The sequence below is a fragment of the Micromys minutus genome (genome assembly GCF_963924665.1).
Source record: "Micromys minutus genome assembly, chromosome: 12".
Classification (NCBI taxonomy): Eukaryota; Metazoa; Chordata; class Mammalia; order Rodentia; family Muridae; genus Micromys; species Micromys minutus.
In genome coordinates this window covers 58900167-58913316 of record NC_137981.1, presented here as the reverse complement: position 1 = coordinate 58913316, position 13150 = coordinate 58900167, and the positions used below count along the sequence as shown (strand labels likewise).

The 13150-nt window shown below is 49.0% G+C and overlaps 1 protein-coding gene across 2 annotated transcripts in view; it reads left to right on the top strand.

Moving 5' to 3' along the window:
* The window catches only part of SPATA13 (spermatogenesis associated 13), a 117469-nt gene that overhangs the window by 86191 nt on the left and 18128 nt on the right, over positions 1 to 13150 (top strand). Inside the window, exon 1 of one of the 2 annotated variants that reach the window (XM_080926160.1) lies at positions 3932 to 4073. The exons of the other annotated variant lie outside the window; for it this stretch is intronic. Within the exon in view, the coding sequence (XP_080782286.1) occupies positions 4019 to 4073 (55 nt within the window). The 5' untranslated portion in view covers positions 3932 to 4018. Of the gene's footprint in view, positions 1 to 3931; positions 4074 to 13150 lie in introns of those variants that run through there. 2 annotated transcript variants of the gene reach the window in all.

The following is a 13150-nucleotide window of genomic DNA, read 5'->3' as shown; positions in this document are numbered from 1 at the left end:
GGCTGCGGTGACCCCAGCTTTGTCAGGCGTTAGAGGTCACGTGTCCTGTCCCATCATCCCTTCTCTGCCTGCATTATACTGCGTACCAGGGGATTACGGATGGTATTGGCTGTACTTAACTTGTTAAAGAGGATGAACCCATTTGCTTATCTGTAGGCACATCCTGCTGGTGTTTTGCTGGCTGCTAAGACCGGATAGTAGCATGCCGTTGCCAGCGGAGAGAGTGAGGATTCCACAGAGGCCGAGGAATCCAGAAATTGTGCTTCCTTTCAAAGAGAGGATTAGGAGCAGGTCATAACTGCCCGGAGCCTGCTGCCTCTAGGCTGAGATTACATGACCTCTAGTAGCCAGCCCCCAGCTGGTATTTCGTGGCTTATCATTGTCTATAATCAAGGGTTTTAAAAAGGAACGGAGTGTTCTGTCTCTTGTCTCAGAAAAACATGATAAATAATTTAACTTCTTACTTGTTTTTTTTATAAGGTACAGGGTCTTGCTATGTACGTAACCCAGGCCGGCCAGAGCTCACGGCCCTACTGTGTCAGCCTCCCCAGTGCTGGGATTATAAGCACGCACCCCTGTCCAGCTGGGACTTTAACACTTTGCAGCAAACGCACACATAGCTTTCTATCTTCCAGCAGCTAAAAGTCTGTTTTCTGTCTAGTGTTTGTTCCGGTCACTGTAAAGTAGAAAGGAGAACCTTCTCAGAAGACCATGAGTTTAACTCCTAGGTTTCAGAAAGTGGCTTTTATATTAAACACCGTAGGAAGGACACACACACACACACACACACACACACACACACACACACACACGCCCCAGTCGCCATGGGTCCCTGGGACTGGATTGATCTTACAGAGTGTGTGCACTCAGGGACTTGGCCCAGCTCAGCTGTCACATTGACGATGTCGGGGATAGTGCTGGCGCTCAATCCAGATCACACAGCGGTAGGGCTTTAAGTAAGTGGAGCAATACTCACAAGAAGATAGAGAGGTGAAGTGTATCCTTCACCTATAACTTGAAGCGGTCCCCCTGCCTCTGACTTCTCTAGTGCTGGGATTCTAGGTGAGAGCTACTTTATTAGACAAGCATCTTTTCTACAATTTTACTTTCATTTATTTATGTTGACTAAATTTAAATGCCTGAGCCCATGTGCGACGTTTCTTATTTTAGCCACTATATTCCACTCCCTCAAGCCTATGATTATAAAATGCAATGTTTGTAGTCCAACTTCAAGATTCCTCATTGTCTTTCACAATCTTGGTGCTTTTCAAAAGTCCAAAGTCTCCTCTGAGACTGAAGCCATCTCATAAATATACCCTCCAGTAAGATCAAAAAGGAAATTACATACCTCTGAGTGTAATGAATGACACAGAATACATATTACCATTCCGAAATTGAGAAATGGGGACATAGTGGGCAAAGACGGGACCATAACAGAACTGAAATCCAGCAAAACAAATACCAAACTCTGCAGCTCCATGTCCAGAGTCAAAGGCTTAGATGTCTCCTGTCTCCTCCACCTCCATCCCCCCTTTCTCTCTCATTCTGACTGGTTTAACCCCTTCTGGCATCTTGAACATCTGGAGTCTCCACAGCAAACCAGGCTTCGTTTTCGCAGCTTCGTACAATAGCCTCTCACAGCTGCCCACCCTCGACCTGCATGTGCCTGTCATAAGTGGCTCGCTGAGACTGAGGAGGGGGAATAAATGGCCTTTACTCTTAAACCCTTCAGACCAACCAATGAGAGGCTCTTTTTTTTTTTCTTACAACTTTATTTTTAAAAAAGAGAAATATATGTACAGATTTTTTAAAGCATTTGGCATAAGACTATATGAATATATTTTTGTCAGTACTTGAGTTTTTTAAAGGTTTGATAGTATTCATTGAAATCTTACTAGTTACCATAAGCATAAAGTACATGTAAAACAGATTGTAACATGAAAATAGTCAAAGTTTCCAATGTGAGATTCTAATCTCAAAAATGAAGGGAAGGGAGTTTGAGGAAGATATCCAGCGTTGATTTCTGGCCTCCACACATGCACACACTTGCTCAGGAGTTATAGATGGTTGTGAGCCACCATGTGGATGCTGGGAATTATACCTGGTTACCAGGAAAAGCACCCAGTTCTCTTGACCACTGAACCATGGCTCAAGCCCCTTTTCTGGTTTTTAATTAAATAAAATTTATTTCCACTTGTTCTGGAGGCCAGGAATTTCAGAGTCCAAATGCCAGAACCAGATGAGGGCTCTCCTGCTTGTATGATGAAATGTATCATGTGACCAGAGCAATGGCCTGTATGATGTAGATTTTTGTTTGTTGATATTTGTTTGTTTTTCATAATTATTCATTTTGTGTACACTGATGCTCTTCCTGCATGTATGTCTGTGTGAGGATGTAAGATTCCCTGGAACTGGAATTATACACAATTGTGAGCTGCCACATGGTGCTGGGAATTGAACCCAGGTCCTTTTGGGAGAGCAGCCAGTGTTCTTAATTGCTGAGTCATCTCTCCAACCGGATTTATTTTTGAGACAGGGTTTCTATCAGTTCAGGCTGGTATCTAAATCACTATGGGTCTGAAGATGATCCTGAACTCTTGATTCTCCTGCCCCAGCCTGCTAAGTGCAGGTGTGAGCCACGCCCCCTGGTGTGTGTGTGTGTGTGTGTGTGTGTGTGTGTGTGTGTGTGTGTGTTTGTTCGAGTGCGCACGCGCGCACGCAAGAGCTCGTGCTTTTCAGGTGACTAAACCCATAGCCTTAACATTGAAAAGCCCCACTGAACCGTACCCTAAGCTTTGGAAGTGTTGGATTGATTTATTTTGAGGCAAGATCTCACTATCACAGATGCGGGCTAGCATTGGACTGCCTGTTCTCTAGAGTGCAGGATTTATAGACATGCACCACCTGACCTAGCTTGATGCTGTGACTTCCCAGGGACCTGGATGTTTCTAGGACCCCCAGGTATTTATAAGCTGTCGTGGCCCAGAACAGCTAAACTTCATCAGTAACCAGAGAGGTGGCCCAGGTGCTCCAGATACTGGGTCAACTCTTTCAATCAACCAGGGGAGAGTCATGAGTGCCCAAGGGAGTGGAAGCCACGTGGAAACTTGCTCTAGCCTAGCGGAGAAAGCAGCCATGCGTTGGCTCCCTCAGGTTTTGAAACACAAGGATACAGTTGCCACCGAATTTTCTGCTACCTTTATCACTTTTTCTTTAACCCACATGTTGAGGATGGTCACGAGACCAGTGGTTTTGTGCACATAAAGTTTAAAAGACAATGACTTCCTGTCTAGAAGAAATGAAGGAAGCCCACTGTTGACAGCTATGTCGAAATGTAAAAGAGTAGCTTGCTAATTGCTTAATTGGGAAATACAGAAAAGCGTGGAGGAGTTGAAAATACCTCACACCATTATTTCATGGGACTGCTTTTAAAACAAACCCGGTGTTTTTCATAGTGGTGGATACAGTGTTGCTTTCGTAAAGCACGTATTTATGTGACCATCTGCATCTGCCTGCAGCTTTTACACATATTACTTTTTAAACAAAAGCCCCTTCTTCAGTGATCCCATAAATTATAGTTAGTGTTATGCAGCATCATAACTCGGATGTTTGGCATTCCGTGCTGTGAAATCCTAACTCCGTTTCCAAACCCAGCGGTCTCTGCTCTTCTCTCTGAAACAAAACAGCTCTGGGAAAGCGCTGTGCTAGGCGAGAGCAGCCCTTGGGGGTTGGAGTTAAAAGCAACACTTTTCCATCAGCGGCACTGAGCTGCGCTGCTGCTCCGAGGATTTGCGTTCGTTTAGAATTTCCTCCCAAAAGTCAGCGCGTGGTGATGTCGCTGGAGCGACTCAGCCTGAGTCACAGGCAGCAGGCTGTTAGTTTCTGGGCAGCTCTGGTCAGGCGAGCACTCAACAGCCACACAGCTGCCAACCTGACCAGCCGGCCACCCTCCAGGATGAGCTGAGGACCGGCTTTCTCGGTCACACCCTCAACCTGCTGTGTATGTTCAAACAGAAGGATGGTAGCCAGAGGAGAAATAGCAAGATTTTGGAGTCTGGAAAGCCTTCACGTGGGTATGTGTGCATTGCTGACTACTCTCTTTCTGCAGTTCGAACTCTCCCTCTCCCTCTGCTTGCCCCCTCCCCTCTAATCTGGTGTGAATGTACCTGGAAGGAAAAGGGAGAATCTCATTTCTCCCATGAGAGGGTTCATCAGAGAAATTGATCTTGGATATGACAGGGCAGCCAGAATAAATGGTAAGGAGCAGGTGTGGACCACCTCTTGTGAGCCCCTGAGATAGTGTTTGCTACTGTGATTGTTACAGGGGCTGTTTGTATTTGGTGAAACCCCTTTCTTCTAAAGGGAGATACCTGTGTGCCTGTGTCCAGAGATATACAAGTGCTCCCTCCTGCGCTGGGGGAGGGGCTAAGGCTGAGGATGGGTCTTCAGTGTTTACTGTTTTGAAAGTAATCTGGCCTAGCTCAGTTTGTACATCATGGTCGCCTCATCTTGCTGATCTTTTATCAGCAACCGGACCAGACTCTAAATGTGCAGGAAATGTTACTCTAGGAAGTTACAAACTATAATCCATGCACTCCTAAGGAAATGGGGGGAGGGGAACTTTGCAGGAAGAATTCTCCCCTGCTTCAGATGTTCTAAAAACAGATCTTGTCTTTGGTCTTGCCTTAAATAGTTGCCAGAGCCGTGTCCCAGGGTGGATGGGAATTGTAGCCGACAGCTTAAGGGAAGGGTCATCGGGAGCAAGGCTGTTTGTAGTTGCTGCTCTCTTCCTTGTTTGGATAGCTTTCTTTGCCAGCCGAGACAGGACAGGGATGGGGTTATGGCTTCCGTCTCTGGCAGACTATCCAACAAGACTAGTGCGAGTTGACAGGCTCAACCACAGTGCTGTCAGCCATGGCACAGAAGGGTAAAGCCATGAGAGGGACTGGGAGACCAAGGGATGACGATCTCTTTTTCAGCCTCCTTCACCGAGGGTTGCCTGCTAAGAGGGACTTCTCCCCATGTTACCTGGAGCTGTGCAGTACCCCAGAGTCCTTCATGGGCTTGTTCTTTGGGTACTCAGCCTCTGTGACCTGCCTAGGTCTGCTGAGCCACTCTGGAGGGACCGACCTCCAGACGCCTGCTCTGCACTTCCTTACTCCGTGACCTCACTCAAGCCGGGGCTCCCAAGAACTTGTCTCAGAGTCTTGGCTCGCTGTGCAGAAGCACAAGTAAAATCGTGGCCAAGCGGTTGATACCTCATGATAATAATCATCCAAGGTAACTGAAGCCTCCTCAGCCCCATTGGCGTGGTCCTGCACCAGGAGACACCCTGAGAGGGCAGGAGAGGGGAATGAACCTCAGGGTCAGCTGGTGGATGCTTCTGCCATTTGGGAGCAGTAGATATGACCCCCATTTTTTAATTTCCAGGGATTTTTTTTCCTGCCTTGTCTGGTGGGATCTCTTAGTATAGTCAGTGTGGTCCTGAAGTCAGGATCCTCCTATCTAACCCTCCTGAGGGCTGAGCCTATAAGGCACAGGACACCAGCACAGCTAGCCGACACCACCTGGCAGCGAGGCCGTCCTAGTTACTGCTGCTTCTGGATAACTGAGTGGAGCTGACGATAATTCAGGAAGCTCCTTAGTGTTGTAAACCATGTGGGAGACATCTGAGCAGCCCGAGAGGTTCCTTCAGCCAGCAAAATAGCGGGAAGACCTGGCCAGTGGCAGAGGGGACTCAGGAGGGATGTAGTGCCCAGAGATGGCAGCCGGGGTGCCAGCCGCCCGGCCTTCCCATCCCAACTCATCCTGTCTAGTCAGTTTACAGATGAGCACAGTGACCCAGACTGTGGGTGGCAGAGCTCCCAGCTAGCTGACTACACTGAGGGGGGACATTCACTGGTGCCTTGATGTAATTGAAGACTTACCAAGCCATCTGTGGAAAAACGAAGTTGGATTAGGCTCAGTTCTGTGTCTTCCTCCTGTCAGCTCTGGACAGCCAGACGCGTGTGGAGTGCTCGTGAGAGCTGCATGTGGAGAAGTTTGGTTTTAAGATCCTCAGGTGTTCTAAAGGATAACCAACAAGGGTGACCATTTCTGGGGTCTGCTTGAGTCTTGTTGGTTCGCATGCTCCATGGTTGGAAGAATGGACTTCAAGGCAGAACATGATAGAGTTACAGTTTACATTCGACCTCGTATGGTGTTTCATGTGTCATTGTTCCGTCTGCAGCAAACAGTGGCTCACAAATGAGTCCCTGTCCTTAAGGCCCGTGGGACATAGTCCTGGACATAACTAGCCGAAATAGAACAGTAATACGGTTTAGCATAGTAAACCAGCTGTGTACATGGACGGGCTGTTTTAAAAGAGATTAAGCTTGTGCTTCTAGCACGGGTCAGAGATGGTGATCGTAAGGGGGTCAAAGGCTAGAAAAGAGACAGCAAGGAAATCAGGGAACTGTCTACTAAAGTAAGACAATTTGCCTTTAAGAATGATTCAGAACTCTGAGCTCTTGGGGAGGGAGGGAGGGAGAGAGGGAGGGAGCAAAACAATTTCTCCCTGACTGTCAGAACAGGAGCCAGGAGCAGTCCTCAACAGTGCTTTCACTGCTGCACAACCGTGTGCTGTGTGTGTATGTGTGTGTGTGTGTGTGTGTGTGTATCTGTATGGTATGTATAGGGTGTGTGTGTGTGTGTGTGTGTGTGTGTGTGGTGTGTGTGTGTATCTGTATGGTATGTATGGGGTGTGTGTGTGTATCTGTATGGTATGTATGGGGTGTGTGTGTGTATCTGTATGGTATGTATGGGGTGTGTGTGTGTGTGTGTGGTGTGTGTGTGTATCTGTATGGTATGTATGGGGTGTGTGTGTGTGGTGTATGTGTGTAGGGTGTGGTGTGTGTGGTGTGTATGTGGTGTGGTATATTGTTGGGGTGGGTGTGTGGTGTGTGGGGGTGTGGTGTATGTGGTGTGTGTGTGTGGTGTGGTGTCAGGTGTGGTGTGTGGGGGTAGGTCACAGACACACACTGTAGAGCAGGCCCATGGGTGTGCTGCTCTGTGAGGTTAACTTGAAGGCCCACTGCCTCACTTTGTCTGACACCAAGACCATCTGAGAGGCTTTGGGAAACGGCTCTCACCTTAGTCCTGGCTCGGTCGCCAGAGAATAAGGTGGGACGGAGCCAGGACTAAGGTGAGATTTTCACTTTTCTAAGCCTTCTCCGGTGTGGCAGGGAGCCATGTCCTTGGGTGTAGGGGAGCCCCTGAAGAAGAGTGGGTAAGGTATGCCTGCAGCTGTGTGGGCATTGCTGGTTCCCTCTGTGGGTAAGGAGGTGGCCTGAGGGGCTGGGCCCAGTGTCAGCTGTGAGCACAGCAGCCGGCCTGTGAAGCCATTTCCGCTTTTGAAGGGGGGAAGCTGGAATAGCTTACCTCAGCCTGGAGGAAGTATCTTGATGGCAGGAGGGTTTCTGAAATGTCTGTTCTTAACAGGCTACTGTGAGCACGGGAATTTCCCCCCAAACATAGCCTGGGGAATCCCCACTGCTGCCAGGCTGGGAAAGGGCGCCGTGCATTAATTAGCACGTCTGTGGGTGACAGCCCATCCCTTCCCAGCTGTGCCACCTCCGGACCAGCCCTGAACACCAGCTGAAACACTGGGTACTTCAACATCCACCTCAGATGTTGCCCGGGGTGTTTTTCTCAGTTACACAAGAGAAAGCTAAAGGCTCAGAGATCATGGCTTTCCCAAGGTGGCCTCACTGAGACTCAGACCAAGCTCTTGGGACTCTCTACAGTTCAGTTCTTTTAAGCCCTGTCGCTTTGCAACAATAAGCCAGCAAGAAAGAGACTTGTTTGTTTGGAGAAGAAAGCCGCATCAGGCGTGGGGGTTGGGAAGACGGGGACAAGGGGTTACTGGTGCTGTGTGAGGTCATTTCTTGTCAAAACTCACCTTTAGAATCAGTCGCCCGCAGATGGGAGAGGATGGCCTGACGATTTCACAAGGAGTAGAGCTGCCATTCGTTTTGTTTCTGATTGTTCCTAACAGTCCTGTTAACCAGTGGCCTCGTGCGCCTAGGCATTGCCCATTCTCCATAGATAGCACACAGCCCTCTGCACCCATTCCTGGGGTCCTATCTGGCTGGGGGTTCCCAGGTGTCAGATAAAGGATTGCTCCCTTATCCAACAAGATAACAAACTTGGAAGTTAGACGATGTCTTTCAGAACAAGCTTCTAGAGGCCATTGTGAAAGGACAGGGCACTTGAACATGCAGGCCATGCCCCAGAGAAACTGCCTGAGGGCTGTAGCTTACCATGGTGGTCCAACCAGAATGAGCGGAACCCACTGTATGGTGTTTCTGGAGCTGGTGGGCTCTTGAAAAGTGTTCTTCCGGCATTATCTCCAGCCTGTCAGCACAGATCTGCTAGAAGATAAGGCCTGGATTCTCTCCATATACTCAAGGCCCTGAGTTCAATCCCTGGCTGTTCAAAACCTTGGAAAAAGAAGGGGAGTTCTTCCTGATTTTGGCTAACACTTTAGTTAACAAGTACTTTCAGAAAAACAACTCATCTGCTGTTGTGGCGGGTGAGACCTAAGAGTCTGGGATCTTAAAGTGACTTTGGTTTTGAGCAGCCCCCTCTCCATGTGTACAGGATTGTTTTCCTGAGAGAGAACTTAGCCTTCCCCAGGGATGAGCTCCTAAACAGTACCAAACTGACAGCCTGTGATGAGTACGCAGGAGCAACACTAAAGACTCAGCAGTGTGTGCGTGTGTGCGCGTGTGTGTGAATAATTAAAGAAGAAGACTGGGAGTTTGAGAGGGAGTTGGACCTGGAAGGGATTAGAGGGTGTGGGAAGTGATGTGTTTTTAATTAACAAAAGAAGAAGGAGGAGGAGGAGGAGGAGGAGGAGGAGGATGAAGAAGAAGAAGAAGAAGAAGAAGAAGAAGAAGAAGAAGAAGAAGAAGAAGAAGAAGAAGAAGAAGAAGAAGAAGAAGAAGAAGAAGAAGAAGAAGAAGAAGAAGAAGAAGAAGAAGAAGAAGAAGAAGAAGAAGAAGAAGAAGAAGAAGAAGAAGGTCACAAGGAGAAAAAGTGTCTTTTTCATACTTGTGATTTTCAACAAAAGAAACCATATAGGTAGCTGGGCTCCTATGAGTTGGCAGTGGGGATATAAAATGATGTGGCCACCTTGGAAAACAATATGGATGCTCCCAAAATCTTACAGCAGAATGAGCAACGTCACCACCATCCTAATTGAGTTCAGAACCAAAGAACCGAAAGGCAGGGCTTCCAAGGTGCTGAGCCTGTTCTTGTGGGAGCAGCCGGTGCTCGGCGCAGAGAGCACCGGAGGACCGTCACCAGAGGACCGTCACCGGAGGACTGTGACTGAGACACTGTCTCAGCAGGGCCGATACTGTGTGGTCTGGACAAACCGTCTGAAATACTTACAGAAACAGGAAATAGAGCCGTGGTTGGCAAGGAGGAGGCAGGGGAGAGAAGGAAAGGAAGTTAGTGTTTGTACAGGGTTTCGGTTTTGCAAGATGAAAGAGTTCTGGAGGTCCAGGCACAGATGTGGAGCACAGCTAACACTACTCAGCTGTGCTTTAAAGGGGCTAAGATGTAGTTTTAAAAAATTAGAATAAGAAGAAAACGTTACATGTATCTGTTTATGGAGATAGACACTCATAATCCCAGCATTGGAGAGAAAGGGGGAGATAGAGGGAGCCTGGGCTATAGAGAGACTGCCTCCAAACAACTGTCCAAAACAGCCACGCCTTTTTGTGTACATATGCATTTCTCTTGGTTTTTGTGGAAGTACCTTTTGAGAAATTATATTAGTTCTTTCTTACTCAAAAATCACTAGGTCAACAAGTCTGCTTCACTAACTCCCCTGGGTAGCAGAGGAACTCGGAGCCTTTTGCAGTTTGTAGGAGGTAACTGCAGAGGACCAGGTCTCAGGGAAGAAGTACCCCAGAGGCAGATGTGGGCTTTGGCGTTCATGAGGCACCGAGCGGGGTATCAGTTGCTCTTTCCCCATTAGCAGTGTTGGGCTCAGATGAAAATCCGTTTACTGCCAGTATCTGGCAGCAGCCAACCACAGGAGCAGAGCGAAGTCAGTCCTAGGAGGCCTTGGTTGCCGCGGGGGAAAAGAGTCATGGGTGGAGCTTTCTGTAAAACCACGAAACCGGGATTCTGAATTTCTGTGGGATCGCAGAGAGTACGGCTGGGAGCGAGACGCAAGCGGCGAAGGCCCCACTGCAGTTTTCTAGCCATAACCTGAGGTGGGTGCTGGGATGCGAGCCAAGGGAGCTGGTGTCCTTCCTGGTGTGGCAGTGTTCCCGGTTATGTGCCGTCTCGGAGCCCTGCCTCCCCGCTGGCAGCTCCCATCCTCGTTGGAAAGCACTGGGTGTCTCCTCTGAAGCAGGTGTGTACATGGGGTGCTGAGCATGCAGAATGCAGAAACAAAGCATCCATCTCTGGCTCCTGGGACAGGGAACTGGGAGTCCTAAGGTTTAGGAGGAACTTAAAATCGTAGATATCTTTAAGGTCACAGAAGGCAAAGAATGAAGACAGACTTAGGAGGCTGTTCAGCCTCGCTGGGAGGCGCAAAGCCTAAAAGAGACAGAAGCCTAGCAGTTACTGCCACTCCCCTGAACAGCGTGGAAGTGTTGAAGTTGTTATCAGCCCACGTCCACAGTCTCTCACACACATCTTCTGTCTTGTTACCTGTAATTGGTATCTCAGAGATGACCAGTGCCGCTGTGGAATGGGAGGGAGAAGAACATTCCACTGAGGTCCCACCACACAGTGCCCAGTGAAAGAATATTCTCCACTTCTATGCGTTTTCTTAAAGCTCATTTTATTTGTTGTTGATGCATGTATATCTAGAGGTCAAGGGACAACTGTTTCTGCCTTGTGAGCCCTGGGGATAGAACATAGGTCCTCAGGCCTGGCTGTGGGTGTCTTCAACCACTGAGCCATCTTGCCAGCCCCCAGTTCCATTTTAGAATGTACTTAGCTATTTATGCTGGTTGATTGACTGGTTGAGACAGGGTCTCCACACTTAGCCCTTGTATGATTGGCCTTGAACTTAAGGCAATCCTTAAGTTCCTTCCCCCTCTGCCTGAAGATGTGGTTTTTAAATGGAATGGTTGAGAATCGTGAGTTTTGCCTGAGGAAGGGTGTCCTGTAGGAGCATCTTGTGCCATCAGAACCAGGTGACAGGGTGTGTAGAGGACCTCGGGGCTTTAGCTGTCCCCTGAGGCAGATAAGCAGCAATGCAGTTTGAATTAAGAATGATGTAATAGCTGTCGTGGTGCAAGACAGAGGTAGTAAGTGAGGTGAGGCAGGAAGGCCAGCAAGGGCCCTGGCTAAAGTGTTGAGACATAGGTGGGCACTGGCTGGGTTCTTGTCCTCTTTGGAAGGGAAGGTAGAGTCCAGGTGGGCCACTAAATACCGAGGAGCAAGAATGACCTTTGAGTAAGTGAAATATGAAATATGAACATATCTCCCTTACAGTTGGCAGGGCTGAACTTGAAAGGGGTCAGGTGTCTCTACCTAGGGTGGAGGAGACTCGTCGGAGTCTCGCAGCTTGCACTTGGTACCCGTGTTGCGATAGATGTAGGAAGGTTGGTGTGGTCCTCACATCTAACTTTGATCTTCTTGTAGCTACTCTGCCCTACAGGCCCAGCGGCTTCTGCCTCTTAGCCATGCCCACCTCAGTTAGCTGGTGGGGGCTGAGTCAGTGTACCTGGGCTGGTGGAAGCCACCTTACCTCTGGGGTGCTCAGCAGGAGCTCACTGTGGTGTTGAGTCTGTGCCATGGCCCACCTCATTCTTGTTTATGGCAGCTGCTCGGGTTGCTCGCCATTTGTCCTTGTCTCTTCGCAACCCCGTACCCTGTGAGGTCTGGCACTTTCCCCGGCGAATTCTTTATATTCCGCTCCTGTAAGTTATGGATTGTAGATGATAGCCAGTAGTTTAGAAAAAAATCGAATTTTCCCAGCAACGGGCAGATCAGGTGTCCGAGTCCTCACTGAGCCGACATTGTTCAGTGGTTCTTTGAGGGTGAAGTGTCATTTCTCAGGGTTTTGCTCTCAGAGGCCCCAAAGCTTTGCTTTTCTTTTTCTTTCTTTCTTTCTTTTTTTTTAAAAATCTGGCTCAGCCATAGCTGAAACGTGATAAGGAGAAATGTCAGTGGTGTTGGGCAGTGCCAGGTTGCTGCTGGCCGGCATCCAAAGATTCCTGCAGCTCTGGGCCCCAGCCAGACCCAGGGCTTGTCTGGTCTCTCCTCACCCACAATAATTAGCACCTTTTAGCTGGAAACCCAGGCAGGCCAGCAGGCCTCACTGGGGCTGCTGTTTCTACTATGGGCCTCTACCCCTCCTGCTCCCCCCCCCCCACAAAGGCTTTTATCCTTAATGCTTTCCCTGGTGCCCGAGACAGCTGACTTATGCATACAGAAAATCCACTCTTATTTCCTGAAGACTTCCTTCATCAACATCCCGCACACATACCCCGGGAATGTGTGATAGGCCATGTACTTAATAAGTGGCCTTCAGTCCTGCACCTGCACAGCCTGTGACCACAGAAGGGGAGTGGATTTAAAGGAATAGACTATACCATGATTCTCAGACTGCTGAGGTCCAGCTTCCTTAAGACCTTACATCCTCCAAGCCCTGCACCCCTGAAAAGGGGTGGGGGGTTGTAGGTGCTGAGGACTCACATCACACAACATGGGTGGCTACCCCTGCCCACCTGGCTGCCCTTTCCCTAGGGAGTCAGGAAGATACCAGACTCAGGACAGCGTAGGAGCTTCTGAGAGGGTTCCTACACATCTTGGCTTTGGGTTCAAATTCAGGAACAGCTTGAGTCACTCCATGAGGCACTTCCAAGGCAGCTCACGATGTGGTGGCCAGAGCTTGCCTTTTTGCAATCAGGGATGGGAACTGGGGCTTGGGGTAGAGGAAGGGACGGAACACCGCGGGCAGCCACCGTGGGCCGGAGTTCCAGCTCAGCTGAATCAACCACATGAGCTCGCCCAACGTTCACGGACTCATCGGTATCCAGAGCCTTGACAACGCCGGCGCACAGCTGGGCACAGGTCTGACAGCAGAGCTCTCAAAGTGGGGTCTCTACAGCTACACTGTGAGGCTTGCAGGTGG